The 15,739-nt window shown below is 52.2% G+C and overlaps 5 protein-coding genes across 5 annotated transcripts; 2 read left to right on the forward strand and 3 right to left on the reverse strand.

The window, feature by feature from the left end:
- Positions 1-65: 65 nt before the first annotated feature.
- On the reverse strand, positions 66-2,444 carry AYO21_07017 (hypothetical protein; the record flags this gene model as incomplete). The annotated part of the gene is made up of 2 exons (XM_022656975.1): positions 66-1,211; positions 1,269-2,444. The coding sequence occupies 2 exons, from the start codon at positions 2,442-2,444 to the stop codon at positions 66-68; spliced, it is 2,322 nt and encodes a 773-aa protein (XP_022510774.1).
- Positions 2,445-4,189: 1,745 nt separating this feature from the next.
- AYO21_07018 (hypothetical protein) lies at positions 4,190-9,221 on the reverse strand (the record flags this gene model as incomplete). The annotated part of the gene is made up of 4 exons (XM_022656976.1): positions 4,190-4,710; positions 4,769-4,937; positions 4,982-8,602; positions 8,796-9,221. The coding sequence occupies 4 exons, from the start codon at positions 9,219-9,221 to the stop codon at positions 4,190-4,192; spliced, it is 4,737 nt and encodes a 1,578-aa protein (XP_022510775.1).
- Positions 9,222-9,599: 378 nt separating this feature from the next.
- On the forward strand, positions 9,600-11,078 carry AYO21_07019 (hypothetical protein; the record flags this gene model as incomplete). Its single annotated transcript, XM_022656977.1, has 1 exon — positions 9,600-11,078. The coding sequence occupies one exon, from the start codon at positions 9,600-9,602 to the stop codon at positions 11,076-11,078; it is 1,479 nt and encodes a 492-aa protein (XP_022510776.1).
- A 512-nt stretch (positions 11,079-11,590) lies between these two features.
- Positions 11,591-12,862, reverse strand: AYO21_07020 (hypothetical protein; the record flags this gene model as incomplete). The annotated part of the gene is made up of 2 exons (XM_022656978.1): positions 11,591-12,165; positions 12,232-12,862. 2 exons carry the CDS (start codon positions 12,860-12,862, stop codon positions 11,591-11,593), a joined length of 1,206 nt encoding a protein of 401 aa, XP_022510777.1.
- Positions 12,863-13,663: 801 nt separating this feature from the next.
- AYO21_07021 (hypothetical protein) lies at positions 13,664-15,680 on the forward strand (the record flags this gene model as incomplete). The annotated part of the gene is made up of 7 exons (XM_022656979.1): positions 13,664-13,726; positions 13,831-13,983; positions 14,043-14,263; positions 14,317-15,073; positions 15,138-15,301; positions 15,362-15,427; positions 15,482-15,680. The coding sequence occupies 7 exons, from the start codon at positions 13,664-13,666 to the stop codon at positions 15,678-15,680; spliced, it is 1,623 nt and encodes a 540-aa protein (XP_022510778.1).
- Between the last annotated feature and the right edge of the window lie 59 nt (positions 15,681-15,739).

The following is a 15,739-nucleotide window of genomic DNA, read 5'->3' on the forward strand; positions in this document are numbered from 1 at the left end:
TGTTGATGGTCTCCCGCTGGCTGTTCGCCTCCATTCACCGCTGCATTTTCCTGGCCCGAGTGTAGTCACTCGTAGCCAGCTCCTCTTTGCCAGGGACTGGCATTGTTTTGCTGTCGGAACCCTTGCTGTGGAGGATATCCGCCTTGCGCGGAACGAGGAGGTGCCCCGTAGCCACCACTGGCAACACTGCTCACGCTTCGATCGTACGACGGCTGCGAGGAGGTTGTGTTTGGTCTCCCACCGTACCCGTAGTCACCGCCGGCGTTGTAACCTTGGTTGTACATTTGTCGCTGTTCATACGACTGTGGGGGACCACGTCGTCCTGGTTGGTCGCTGGGATACATTGGCGTGTTGAAGTCTTGCTGGGGTTGGGCAGCATGATTTTGAGACATGGGTCGTTGTGTCACCTCAGGTTGATGCTTCAGCGATTCGCTCGAGAAGGAAGCATCATCATCGTAACCCTTGTCGTTATTATATGTTGTCTGCCCATCTCCTCTGGCCGTGGCTCCCAGCGCATCCAACTCGGTCGTCAGCGCGGCTTGAGACTTGATGAAGCTTCCTCGATCGTCACGCATTGGCTGATATCTGACTTCGGGGTTCTTGGATGCAATGGCATAGATCGAGGCAATTAGCACCAGGATCAACAGCACAGCCGCAAACACCACGTTGTAGAAGGCAAAGATAACGCCCATGACGCCTGAAACCATCTCGGGCTGTCCGAATGCATTCGAGAAGACGAGGAGGAAGATAGCGTTGAGGAAGTTGACCGCAGCAATGGAGATGTTGAAGATGTTAGTTTTCTTGTCCATAAATGGCCGAAGGACGCTGATTGCGATGAGTGCCACGGCCTCGACAATGACCAAACCCACGGCTTGAGCCACAGGTGATTTCTGCGCAAACGCGATGAAGATGGCCTTGACCAGAATGTAGCCCAAAAGGGGCACCACAAAGTAGTATGCAGTGGCGCGATACTGCACATAGAGAAATCCCCACTTGTTGAGGCATTCGGGGTCAGAGTAGAGGATGTAGGCTGGGTTCTTGTGCATGGCGACCGACTTCTTCGCTAGCTGAATGACCTTGAAAGACGCCCACCCCAAGGCGACAGCCATGGAGATGAAAACGACCAAAGCCAACACAACCTCAGCCGCCGAATCTCGTTCGACCAATTCCCACAAGCAGAGAACAGACATCTGCACGAAACCGAGTAGGACCTAAAATGCACGTGTCAGCGATCCTATATAGTCTCACATGGGAAGATGTGTACTCACCAATCGGAAAAGAATACCCTTGATGACAATTTTCCAGCCATTTCGGAACTCGAGGAATTTATCAGTCTTCATCCAACCGGCCTTGGCACAGCCGTCAAGAATGGCTTTGGTAAGGGCGACCAAGACTGCAACTAAGAATAGGATGAAGACGAAAAATATCAGACCGGTCATGAAGATGTTGGTCTGTTCAATTCCAGCCCGAAAACCGACTCTATCGATTCCACGAACGACTTTGACGTTCGCCACGGTAGTGGTGGTTGCGGAGCTTTGGCGTTTGGCCAAGTAGCGCATGTTCTGGGCTGCGAAAGTGGTGATGACATCCAGCGACCGTTTGATAGCGCGTTTCTGCACTTGGACCGAAAATGTGCTGAGGGTGGAAAGGTAGGTAGTCGGGGTTCCGCCAGTTGCACGCTGATACCACGTTGCGATCGACTGAAGAAATCCTACACGAATAATTCCCATACTCCACTGGAAGTTTTGTGTCCAAGATTGCACGATCGGAGGCATCGTGACCGAAGTCATCCCAATGACAGCCTGTGCTTGGAAGAAACCAAAGAGTGATATCGCGTTCGCAGCAACATGAGCAGCCGTGTTGGGATGGCCGAGACCCGACGTGAGACCAGCAGCAACAAGACCCAGACCGGCAATAACAGCTGTGGCCCAGCCCACAGCTGGATGGTACACGCTTTTGGTGTTGGAGAGATCGGCTTCCATACACGCGATCACCGCACCGGTGTCGAGGGAGGTGACATAAACACGTACCACACCGTCCAGATCTGGCACGCTGTACGCGATTCCGGGAACTTGTTTAGAAACATCCTTGGGGACATCGATGTTGGTCTCGATATCAATTTGACCTGTTTGCATGGGACAGAAGCCCGCCAGATCCATGGAGCACGGGTCGAGAGTCTCGTTGACAATGGTAAATCCATAGGCAATCACTTCCAACTGCGCCGTAACATTTCCTACAATGGACGAGACACCATTAATGTTGAGGCTGATACTGCTGTTGGACGGGGTGTAAGCAACGTTGAACAGGGTTGCCGTGAAGTTGGAGCCGCTCTTGCAAGAATTCAGCGAGTTTGACTCGATGATGTTCTCCGCGAGGGCGAGAGGTGATAATGAAATGGCCGCGAAGGCCGAGAGGAGGTAGGAGAGCGAAGTTTGAGGTCGCATTTTGGGATGAAAACGTCGCAGTTGGCGTCTGCGACTGGACGCGGTGGTTCAGGGAGAAAGAATGGCGGTTGCAAGAGATTCCAGGGCGCCAACCAGGGCGAACTCCTCCTCAGCAGTCGATGATCAGGTAATGTAGTAAGAAATTATGTTTTATTCTTCAGATGTGAATTCGATGATGGCAGGAAACAGTTTATTCGAGGAGGGTGGTCAAATGTGTCATTGGGATCTGCAAGGGAGGTTGGGTGGAAAAAAACCGGGAATTGGAATGAGCGGAAAAGAGCGAGAGTTCGTCGTTGTCGTTTGTCGTCGTCGTCGCCGTTTCAATTATTCCAGTGACAAAGAAAATGTCAAAGAAAAAGATTGAAGGTGCAGTTTGGTGTCGAGTACTGTACGCGGGGGGGGGAATGTCGAGGGTGAATAGCGAGCGTGTGTGGATGGTTGTTGGTGAAGAAGTGAGAGTTTGAGTGGTGACGAAGGCTGGAACAGGATGAGCTGCAAGATTTGACACGCAGGAAAGTTGAACAGGAGATGCTCAGACGCTCAGATGCTCCGCTAGAACCGCGTGGAGCTCTGCAACCTCAACGGGCCCCGGGGCCCAGGCACTGAACTTGTAACCGGAGTTGATCGGGTTGGTGGAATCTGCGGCACTACGGTACTCCGCTTTGTACTGAGTACCTGCCAGGTGGTTACGTGTCTGTTTATGGGTAGCAGTGTCTTGGTTTGGGGGAGGACGGAGGATGAATTTGGCTGCCACGGCAGAAGACGATAGGGCAGTTGGGTGTGAAAAATTGGGGAGAGAACGGGAGGTTTGGGGAGGAGGAGGCGCAGGCAAACAGGGGGGCAGGGAGCAGGGAGGGGGGGTCAAGGGGCTAGCCGAAAAGACAAGAAGAGCGCAGACAAAGGAGACACCTCGAGATGCCAGATCCTTGCCAAGCATGCCCAGCAGCTCCAGTAGTATGGGCGCTAAGCGGAATTGGGACCATGGCCCCTGACCAATCCACCAACCACCGGCATCCAGTGATCTTCCTTGGCTTGCGCGTGAGGAGGCGCAGCAGCTCGTGGTCAAATGGTCCAAAGGAAATTGAAATTGCCCAAACACCATAAGCACCACTCAGACCAAACAACAAAAGCTCGGTACGGACGGGACGTCTTTGACAAGGCTGATTCAACTCTTTGCTTGGGATTTGTACCAGTTGAACTGATTGTTATTCTCACTATCCCCCACAGATTGGATCAACTCCTCCCAATCTCTCGACTCCCACATGACTAACCAGAACTAGTTAGTCCATGTAAGCGACGTCATCGTGTCTCGCATTCGGTTCTCGGCTTTGCCGCCTTCCGCAATCGGAAACATACCAACAGCGCTTCATCTTCCCCCTCGTTACATGTCGCGTTTCATCACCATCATTATTGTCATCTTCAGCTCCCCTTTCTCCTGCAAACTCTCCTACAACTACAAGGTACCTCGTGCAGGATATGCACCTGAAGAAATCATAGATCGCTCTCGACCCTCTTTGTAGCCAACTTGTCCGGGTTCAAGACCAAATGCAGCACATACCAGGTATCTGTGGTTTCTGCGACGACGGATAGGCCCTTCCTATGCCCCAAACCCGTGAAGCATACAGCCCTTGTCCCCCCATTTAGTGCGCCGACGATATTTGTTCGCTATACCAAGTACGCCGTCCAAGCATTTCTCAGCTTCCATCATCTCACAAACTGTAACAAGCAAGCTCTAGTCAATTCAATCATTTTTCGTGAACCCATGTTCGAAGTCCAGCGTCCCAAGGCAGCGGCAGCGGAGGGGGTTGCGGCTGCTGCGGTTGCTGAGGCTGTTGTTGGTGGGTTGGAGGATGTTGTTGGTGAGCTGGAGGCTGTTGTTGTGCCAGCGTCTCAAGTTCTTTGCGATCGCGAACCCGTTTGCGTTGCACCAGATCCCCCCTCACCATGCGTAGATATTTCGTGGCTTGGTCGATCAGCTCCCGACTTTCGATGCTTTCCTTGAGTGTCTGTAACATAGTCATAACCTGGTTTTCATTGTTGAGGTGCGGGCACGTCCGAGAATGCCCCAGATGCGCCATCCCGCACAGCCCGCAATGTTCAACACCTGCCAACTTCAACCGACACCAGCCCATGGGATGTTGCTCATTGCACGCAGAGCAATGATGCACCGCCGGCATCTGTTGCACCGGTCCATGGTCAAAAGTCACGTCCCCATTGAAGTGTGGTGCTGGTCCCAACGGAACGCGTACTCGCCGGAATGGTCGTGCTGCAAATATCTCTATATCAGCATCGGCGACTTTGCGGACTGAATTGAAACCTCCTACCTTGAACCTTTCGTCGTGAATTGGCCGTCGAGTCTGTCTCTGTGACTTCTTCATCCTCAGATGGCTCCTGAGGGGCTCTGTAGTCAGGATCGTCCGCCTTGACGCTGCGATTGACCTTGCTCGAACGAGGCTCTCCTTTCTCGCCGTCGTCGAGACCATAGTCCACGTTCTAAACGCGTTAGTGCCGGACGATTCCTCAATTGGCTTTCTTACCTGTCGCTTCCGCTTGCCACGCCCAAAAGCCTGAGCTTTCATGGCTTGCTCCTCGGCAAACTGTCGTTCACGTTCTTGCAATATCTTATCCCAAATTCCCGGGTTAGGGGTGCTCTGACCAGTGACGTCTGGCAAATCCTCTTCCAATGCAGATTTGTCGTTGGCCCAGATTCGTGCGAAGCTAAATTGTGACTCGGCCGATTTGCCTTCGTCGATCTTTGTGTCCTCGACCTGCGTCCGGTCAAGAAGCCGATCGATTGATGCCGAGTCGTAAATAATGTCATCAGCACTGGAGTCCTCCTGGAATAGAGCCTCAGCACCGTACCGAAGAATTGACTCCAGATCCTCGCCTGCATCGTCTTCCTTGTCCATTCGCTCGATGAGCACATGATCTAGTGCCATCTTTTTTCGACCAATCTGGATAATCTTCTCTTCAACGCTGCCTCGAGTCATGAGCTGGAAGACAAGGACTTTGTTCTTCTGACCGATGCGGTGAGCTCGGGAAAGTGCTTGGATGTCCTGATGCGGGTTGAAATCTGGATCGAGAATGATGACCGTATCGGCAGTGGCGAGATTGATTCCAACTCCACCGGCTCGCGTCGACAATAGAAAGGCAAAGTACGGTGAGTCTGGCGCATTGAATTCGTCAATTCGTTTTTGTTTCTCAGCGGCAGAAATTTGTCCATCAAGCCGGCGATGTTGCAGCCCGAGTCCGTCAAGAAAGTCTTCCAGAACATCCAGATTGTCAAGAAACTGGGAGAACAGGAGGACCCGATGCCCACGCTCTTGTAGTTTGGGAAGCATAACGGTGAGCAACTGCAACTTGGAGGACGCTTCGACCAAGTTGCGATACGACACTGCGCTATCGACTGCTCGCTCCTCAATCTCACGGCTGTAAACAAAAGGGTGGCACAGACACCTGCGCAGCTGCATGAGAATGTTGTTCAGGCTATATCTTTCCTTGTGGGGGATATTGCTGTCCCGGGCAAAAATCGACCTCATTAGCTGTGGGTTTTTGGCCAAAATAGACTTGTAGACTTTTTTCTGGACGGTTGACATGCTGACGGGCACAATAATCTGTGCCATGGGAGGAAGGAATGTCAACACCTGTGCCTTGGTACGTCGAAGAAGGAACTTTCGGAGCATGGCGTGGAGTTCGGGAACGTTGTCCTGGGTAAGATTGGCATATTTGGCGTCAAGGTCAGCGGCACTGACGCTCCTGTCGAGGAACTGCAGAAGGTTGAACAGCTCCCGAGCATTGTTCTGAAGGGGTGTTCCAGTCAACAAGACTTTGAATGGGAAGCGGAATTTTGAGAGAAGTTCGTATATTTGCGTCCGATCGCTCTTCAACCGCTGTCCTTCGTCTACAACCAGGGCTTGCCAGGGGACCTTCATCAAACTTTTCCGAGTCTTCTCTTCAACGACTGACTCGTAAGACGTTACCACGATGTGGGCTTTAATGTCTTTGACCTCGTTGGCCCTCTTCTTCGGTGGCCCATGAGCGTCTTCTTCCTTGTCTTTAGGGAATAATTCGTAATCGTGCGTCAGCTGCCTGGCCGCTGATGAACCGTAATATGTGACCACTCTGAGAGAAGGCGCCCATTTCTTTATCTCGCGGCGCCAATTTGGACATGTCGAGTTTGGAACTACCACAAGAAAAGGCCAGCATTTGTGATCCTGGACCAGTGTAGCAAAGAAACCGACAAGCTGAATGGTCTTGCCCAGCCCCATTTCATCCGCCAGAATGGCATTTTGGTTGGTGAACCACTGATAAAGGAGCCAATTCAGACCCTCCAACTGGTAACGCATCAGCTCTCCACCAGTCACGATGCTTGGCTGCGTCTTCTTGGTCAAGTTGGTCTCGAAGTCCAACGTTCGAATCTGCGTCAGGTGGCGCTTTAGCGTTGTCTGAGGCGGTATCGACAAGTGGAGCTTCATCACATAGTCCTCGTATGCCGCTTTGAAATCATTCCATCGTTCCGTGTCGGCATAGAGAGGTGGCTTCTCCCAAATAGCATCCTCATAGCCGAGACCCTTGTATTTGACAAAAGCCAAGTCAACCTCCTTGACACGCGCGAGGTCGATCTCCCTGGTACTGTTGCGTACGACACTCGAGTAGCGCACGTCGAAAACGATGTCTACCCGGAACACCTCCTCTGGAATCGCATCGGCTGTGGTCATCTTTGGCAGCTGGTTCTCTGCTTTCTTAGTGAAAGCTGTGCGCATGGGTCCCACCGAAACACCCCAGACCCAGTCTCCTGGCATCCATGTAGTCCGAAAATAAGATAGTTTTCTCCATTTGATCAGGTACTCCTTGTCACTTTCCGGTATTTCAGTGACAATAGTTCCTGGGACGTATGTTTCAAGGTTGACCGGCCGCCACGCCACAAGAGCGTCAATCTGATGTTGGTTCTCAATACAGTCTTTGCAAACCCACGAACGATGGTAGTGTTCAAAGCGTTTCTGGGCCAGTTGCGTCTCATCAACCACGTCCTCTTCTTCATCGTCAAGGGAATGTGCTGTCTTACGCTCGGGAAGATGATGCATATGCCACGCGCGCGCACAGTGCGAGCATCTGAACATCACATGCGTGATGTTGTTAATAAGCCTGGATTCGACAATGGTGATTGGATCTTTCCCTCCATTCTCTTCTCTTTGCAGTTGTTCTTGACGAGTCGTCAGACGACCACGAAACGGTTTCGATAATTCTCCCAGTTCATGGCAGCCTGAGCAACGGCCCTGATGGGGGGCCGATTGGTCTTTTTCGTGAGCGAGCCCAATACAGCGCCTACATTGCAAGACGAACAGATCTTCACCCACCTTTGTGACCAGGTGATCTCTGGTGCCACGAAATCCAAGGCAGACCTTGTGGTAGCAGTTGGTGCAGCCCTGACAGAAGACCAAGGGTCCCTTAGCATTGTCATCACCTTTGAAGTAGCACGTGTCACATTCTTGCCGATGTCTTCTCCTGAAAGGGTCATTTTCGGGAACCCGATTGAAGTGTTCCTTCGTGCTGACCACCTTTGGGCCCGCCTTTTCTTCTTCGTAGCTTGAGATCTCATCTTCTTGACGTTCTCGCATGCTGCGTTTTGGTCTGGTCTTTGTTCGCTCAGATCGACGTGTGGCCTTGAGCATTTCTGAGTCCGAAGACGAGTCACGTCTCGGTCCGGACCTGCGCACCAGACGTGCAATCCCTCTTGTAGATGATCTTATAGATCGCTGTGTGGAGGCACGTGCTCTCACACCTCGTCTTGTTGTATGAGTGTCAGTGTCATCTTCAAGGTCGACGAGTTCTTCTTTGAGATATGCTGACTTTCGTAGCTTGCTGAGCCTTGCCGAACGTCTGCCCTTCTCAAAGTCTTCGTCTAACAGGCTTTCATCGTCCGCCTCGGAAAAGTCTCTACCCTCATCCTCTCCGGAGGCCTCACTTTCGTGTGCTTCCTTACGGCGGCGCTTGGACTCTGGTTCCTCTTCCGACTCTGATAGAGGTATTGTCGTCCAGTCCACCATGCTGGGATCTTTCCGCGAAGTTCGCCTAGCTCTGCTCAACGCAACACTAGCTTCGAACTCTTGCAATGCACCGTAGCCGTTGTCAAGGTCTCGAAGTTCTCGCGCAGAGACCTTTGGGGGCCCGCATGTCAGCGGCCGGTAGGTTGGCAAGTGAGAAGAGGCGGTAACAACTAGATCGGATTTTGATGTGTATGTGAGGAAAGAGGACGTGAGAGGGCAAGGAGAGAAGAGTGAGGGAGTAGCAGGTGGGAGCAGGAATATCTAGAGGTTGCGTGATATCAAAGTCCATGGAGGGGGCACATACAGTATCTTGCTCCCCACTTTCGAGCTCAACAACATAGGTCTTGTCTTCATTCTCAGACAATATCCTAGCCACAGAGAAATGTCCTGGCAGGTACTCGTACATTGCCTTCTCTTGCTCTGATAGTTTGGGCACCTCGATATAGAAATGCTTCTGGAATAGGCTAACTGACAGACTGTCGCCATTCCCATTCTCTTGATCCGAGGCTGACTGTTCCGAAGAAACATGTCTGCCAAAGTCCTTCTGATGTACGTTCACATCGTCGTGCAAAATGTCCCCGACTTCGCTAGGTTCATCTGAGAGAGACAGGTCTGCTGGTCGCCTCAGCGCGTCCACTTGCTGATCAGAAGCATCTTCATTGGATCCTTCCCCCCTGCTCGGTCTCTCCGGTGGTTTGCGAGTCCAGCTGGTGAGATCTATACCCTTCATGTTCGACTGTGGCCAGTCGTAGGGTACAGACGGTTGGGTGAGGGGCATTCGTCGAGTCTGTTGAGGTCGGCAACTGGGAAGGTAGATCAAACGGGACGTGCTGTGAAGTTCTCAAGGCGGTAGAGGCTCTCGGAGAGCCACATGTCGCACATAGATCTGGATTATACAGGGAAGTGAGAGTGTGGTAAGGAAATCGCAGTTGCAGACAAATCAGATTGCACTCGAAAGTGACAGCCTCGTGGGTGAGAAGTGAACGCGCTCCGCGTCGCCTGCGACTAACGACAATTTTATTTCTCCAACTTTTACAGAATTCAATTCCCCTTCACTTTGTCCGCAACTCGACTTACAGTAGTCTCTCCGTCATCGACCAAGTCGTGAATGCTACAATTCACTCGCCATGTCCTCCGCTTTCCCCGTGCCATTAAATCCGTCTCCACCCATGGGCCTCAACCCGCACGTTGCATTTCATTGACTGGCGCAATTGAAAAGGGAATTCGGAGGGGTCAGCAAAGCAGGAACAACCTACAAAACCATTATACAAAGCCCACTGCAGAGCCTCAGCAAGACCGGGATCATCTATCGGACTCTTTGAACACAGAAGGAGAGGATGGGCAGAAAAAGGAGGTCATCATACCAGGCGAAGAAAGGCGGAGAGGCCAGAAAAGACGCAAGGGTCCCAGAACTGTACAGCCAGGGCAGGATGTGAAAGGCACGAGATCGGCGCGCTCTGACAGGGGCGTTCCAGCTTCGATCCCCTACACGACAGCGGGATCGGAATTTCTGTACGGGACATTTTCCGTCTTGTCTGCTCTCACAGCTCGGCGACGGAAGCTCCACAAGCTCTACAGGCTGCTCCCTCCAGGCTATGACAAACAGACGAAGAGGGCCAAAGCACTCCAGCCCAAAGAGTCTTTGGAGCAGATCCAAACTCACAAAAAAATCCATAACCTTGCTGAAAAGGCCGGGATAGACGTTACGGCAGTTCAAGGACCTCGCTGGCAAGGTGTCTTCGCCAAAGCGTCGGATGGGCGACCACATAACGGCTGGATCCTGGAGGCCTCTCCAATTCCGAAACTGCCTGTGACTAGCTTGTCAACGGTACCTCAACCGTCCGACTCGATCGCTGTCACAGTCGGTTGTGCATCTGAAGAGGATCGAGAGATCAACACCGTTTTCGGTGCGTCTGGAAGCAAAGCCACAATCCCATCTGTTCGACCCCCGAATCGGTATCCTTTCATGCTCTTGCTTGATTGTATCACGGACACCGGCAACTTCGGTGCTATCGTTAGGTCGGCTTGGTTTTTGGGGGTCGACGCTATCCTCATCCTTGAGCACGGGACTGCACCCATATCAACCAACAGTGTCAAGGCTTCTGCCGGAGCCTTTGAGTACATGCCCATTCTTCATATCAAGAACGAAAGAGAGTTCATCAGAGACTCGCGGAAAAATGGATGGAAGTTCTTCGCTGCCGATGCACCGGAAGCTGATGGGGGAATGATGCGGCGGATCATGCAACAAAAGGGACAGAAAGCTTTGGGTGTTGCAGGCTCGTTATCGAAACATCCTTGCGTCCTGGTTCTCGGTAATGAGGAGACTGGCATTCGAGAGTTTATGCGGACAATGGTGGATGGTGTTGCAGGGATTCCGAATGCCAGACCTGACGTGGGAGATATTGACAGCCTCAACGTCAGTGTGGCGGCAGCTTTGCTTACCCAGAAGTTTTTTGACACAGCTCATCCCGAGCTTGATACAGGTCGTCAAAGCCACGGATTAACCTCGTCGTCGACGAACTCCACCTCCTCAGCAAGCCACTCTAAGGGGACCTATGGATGTACCTCTCCCCGAGGCCACATCTGATCCTGCTCTCAGTGTCCCGAGCAGTCTGTCGTCCTTGGAAACGGCATCTTGTTCTTCACCACTCCACTCTTGTCTCGAATCAGCAGCACTTCGAGCCAGATCGGCGGGCATCATTTGACAAGTGCCCTCTGCATGCCCGGGCACATACAAGGGAAGTTTGAGAACTTGCACGAATGTGGCCGACTGATCCACCGTAATGCCATGCGGTAACGCAACTCGCCCTCCAGTGGCACTTTTCACGCCCGGGGTTCAAATGCTTCCACAAGCAGTTTTCATTGTTCATGTTTTGCTCCTTCGGGAATATTCATTACGTTTGCGAACTTAAGGCGCCCCTGCTGGGGAGGGGCCAGCATGGACATCTCTGGAACGACATATCCACATATATAAACATTCATATCATCGTTTCCCTGGCCCAATTTTGTCTTGACTTCTCTTTTCGCCTCAAACGCCTCATGCAGCACCGGGGTTGGTATCTTCCCACGTTCCTGCTTCTGGAGCGGGTTTGATCAGCATCATATCTCGGCTGTTCCATTTGCTCCGTGATGTGCAAGCCCGCCATGGGCATGGAAATCTGTCTCCGGCGTAGCGTTGCTCCCGTCGGTTTCATCTCTCTCATCCTTCAGCTTTTGAACAGCATCGACAATTTTCCTCCTGCGCTCCGCTATCGCTCTCATTGCATCCTTCAGGATATTCTCCAAGTGGGTGTGAGCAGGTTGTTGTCTATTTCTCCTGAATAAGCCAGCGAATGCTGCCACGGCTGCCTCACCATTGCCGAATCTTCTCGGCACTGGGTTCCAATGCTGCAATTCCGCCCCATTCACAACCCCGGCATTACACCTAGTTCTCAAAGTTCCCTGCTCTGCCATCAGTGCTTCTAGGAACGTGGCTTCAAAGGCCGCTGGATATTGAGCACGGTTGAAGTCCTGAGTGCCCGCGAACGGTCTTCTCAAGTCCAATCCCAGCTGTGTCAAGCGTGCATGAAGTCTCAAGCCCAAAGTTAACAGTTGTTTGTCGCCACAGTACGCCAGCTCTTGCATCACACGCGAGAAAGTGAGATACATGAACTCGACCAAGGATCTTCGCTCGCCTTCAAGCGGTCAGCGGATGTCTCTGGTGATCAGGCAACGTGAAAGGGGATTAAGGGACCACTAACGACTGATGGTACTTCGCAGCGGTTCTATTTCGCAGGCGAATTCGACTTTGGAATTCCACACCACAGCATCAATATATTCCACGAGCATCTGATCAAGATCCTCACCCAGGACGAACGCGATGATGGTGAGATATGCCGCATCATTTACGGCGGGCTCGAAGTCGTTGCTCAATACTGACTCGCTGATACTCCGTTTCAATGCCCGCCAGTCTGCCTGATCACAACGGTACGTCCAGATGGTGATGCAGATTTGGGTTATCCACTTCAAGAAGCCGTCTTGGTGCTGATTTTTTGGAGCGTGATTCCCTGTCGTCAAATGGTTGATGACATACTTGAGAGAGCCAGCGGTCATGCCACTGTCTGTGCTGGGGACTAATTGGGAAGGGTCTTCTAGGATGATGCGGCGATGAAGAATTGGATAAGTACTGAGGTCGTCCAGCCCTCCCACGCTTCCCGTTCGAAGGTCTTGTACGAGGTTGATGAGGTCTTGCACATTTTGTGGATCATTCCCGTCCCAGGCGGTTAAGTCCTCCTCGAACAGTGGAAGTTCTCCCACGGCCCATCTTTGCCTTTCGAAGCTATGCTTTTCTCGTCGCTGGGTGTGGGCAGGGTGACGGCTCCCCGAATTCATCTTTATAAACAAAGATCGTCTCAGAAAGCTAACGACATGCAGGTATCTACATGCATCTGTCACCAGATGGCACGAGATAAGAATGATGAGCGTGTCAGAGGCCGGACGAGATGGTTAATGAATGCAGATGGTGTCAGCCACCAAAATGCTGGCGCGAGCATGGGAGGCATTCACTGGTAAGGAAAGCCGTTTCGCAACCTTGCCATTGGTTCTGACGTGGGATTAGAATTGCCTATATTATTGGTGGCTGGACAAGAACTAGCAGGAAAGGGAGGGCGTGTGTGGAAGCTGCAAGGCAACGAAAGTGCCAGGCAGACGGTTCCTTTCTAAAAAGCCTCGCCGCTGACAGCCACATTGGTGTTGACACCAGCAATTGTCCCACAAGGCTAGTTTCTCCGAGAGACATTTTCTTGAGGCTCGCGGAGGGATCGACCGTTCTGCTCACTCGGAGACAAGGAAAACGGCTTGCCCTGGGACTCACACCAAGGCGCACACCATTGATGGAGGCGAAGTCCTTACCTGGTCACAAGGTTGGCCGCCGCCCCTCTCAGCATACAGCCCAATAACACGACCCGAACAGGCAGCCACGCAGCAATCCGGATCACACAGATTGACATTGGCGACCTATCGCTAAGCCAGTTCGAATAGGGGATAAGTGGCATTATCAGCCCAGAGGCTGGATTCTCCTCGTCGAGAAGTGCTTGCAGCCGAACTCATATATGAGCCACCTGTCCCAGGTTTGTTATCACCTGAACAGGCATCCTCACTTATTACTTAGCTGTCCGACGAGCAGAGTAAGATATGGCAACTGAAGAGGTCTTTACTTTTGGCCCGGTGCCAGCTACCCCTCGACCGAATGCGACGGTGACATACGAGGAGTTGAAATTACAACCAGAGCGCTACTTTCAGGAAAGTTCTCTTCATGGCAAGCTGACTTGTCACGGCCTCATTTTCTGACTTACCTATAGGGAGCTGATATCGGTTTTATGATAGTGGCAGCTGCTCAAGTCTACTTTATGATCCCTGGGCTGTGCCTCCATTTCTCTGGTGTTTCGAAACGGGACTTTACACTCACCTTGGTCCGCCTCCCACTGATCACCACGGGTGTGGTAGGATGCGTGGTAAGTATTGAGTGTACCAATTCCCCTGTGGCATCAACGCTGTGTCTGACGGTAGATAGTGGTATCTGTGGGGATACGCTCTTGCATTCTCTCCCGCAACGTATAACTCGGCTGATCTGCAGAGTGTCTCCTGGTATGGCGGAGATACAAGAGCAAATGCATATATTGACGTTACCGCTCGACCCGTTGGTATACAAGGTCCTTCTCCATTGGTTCTGTCGGGACCAAAGATTCCAGAGATGGTCTATGTCTTCTATCAGGGCATGTTTGCATGCTTCACGTGAGTTTCCCTTGGACGATTTGCTGAATCAGATAGTTAACGCTGGTTTGCAGAGCAAGCCTGGTGTCGGCCGGAGCGGCAGGCAAGACTCGTGTCGGTCGATACGTTCTTTTCATTACCTTGTGGACAACTCTTGTTTATTGTCCTGTTGCCCGGTGGACATGGCATCCTCTAGGCTGGTCCAAACTCAGGGGAGCAATGGACTTTGCTGGTGGTACCGCTGTGCACGTCTGTTCTGGTTCCTCAGTCGCTGCTCTTGCCACCATTTCACAATTCGAAGCCGCAAATTGGCAGACGACGCTCGTCCTTCGAAGACAGACGTTTGAGATCGATCTGAAGACGTGGAAAGTCTGGAAATGGCTATCTGTGAGAAATCGCACTGCCCGCAGCGAAGTCGAATTGAGAACGAATTTCCCCGAGACAGAACACGCCGTCAATGGACACGCTCGAGGGTCACGGCCACAAACTCCTCCAGAGAGGCCGGCAGCTAGCCTGGACCGCGAAACGTCGAGTTTGCCTTATAGCATCAACCACATGACATTGGGCACTTGTTTGCTTTGGGTCGGATGGTTTGGCTTCAACGGCGGTTCGGCCCTTGGGGCGAACCTTCGTGCCGTGTCGGCTTGCTTAGCCACACAGGCTGCTGCCAGCGCAGGAGGCACAATTGGATTACTCTTTCACTGGGGTTTGGGCTGGCTTGACAAGAGGGTATCGACGGAACCAGACACCTTGATCCATATCCCGTCAATTCAGGAGTTCTGTGACGGTGTGATTGCTGGGCTGGTGGCCATTACTCCCGCTGCCGGATACGTGAGTCGCCTTGAACCCCTGGTTTCTCTGAGAAGCTACCCGGACATTGACTGACTTGTTGCAGGTACCTGTCAAATATGCCCCCATCTTTGGCGTCGTCGGTGCCATTCTCTGCAAGATTCTAAGGATGATCATGTATAGCGTCCTGCCGGCAGATAAATTGGCTATCTTTGCCGTCCACGCTGGTGGTGGAATCATTGGAATGCTACTTACAGCCTTCTTCGCAGAGTAAGCCCCTGCAAACAAAGTTCAGAGATTTGTTCTCATCGCTGACGCTGGCCCTTGCAGTGATGAAACCACCGGTCTTGACGGGTATTCGAGGCTGGTTGACAAAACAATGGGTGCTAGGTTCCGGTCAGTCTGCGTACAAACCGGTGCTCGGCTGAGTGCATACTGATTTCTTTATAGAGACCAGGCACTGGACGTAACTGCTTGTCTTTTCTACTCGTTCACGATGACCTTCGCGATCCGGATGGTCCTGAAGCTTGTGGAGGTCTTGTGCGGCGCCACAACTCCTCCATCCAACGACCGGTTTGACCATTACCCAGACACTTATGAAGCTCGCCCTCAGTTCAAGCGAAGAAGGTCGCCCGACCAAGTGGTGTGAAGGCTGGTGTCTGAAGGAGCGAAACATCGAGACCCGAGCCTCGAGAGCCGTCCGGGCTC

Source organism: Fonsecaea monophora (genome assembly GCF_001642475.1).
Source record: "Fonsecaea monophora strain CBS 269.37 chromosome Unknown Scaff51, whole genome shotgun sequence".
Classification (NCBI taxonomy): Eukaryota; Fungi; Ascomycota; class Eurotiomycetes; order Chaetothyriales; family Herpotrichiellaceae; genus Fonsecaea; species Fonsecaea monophora.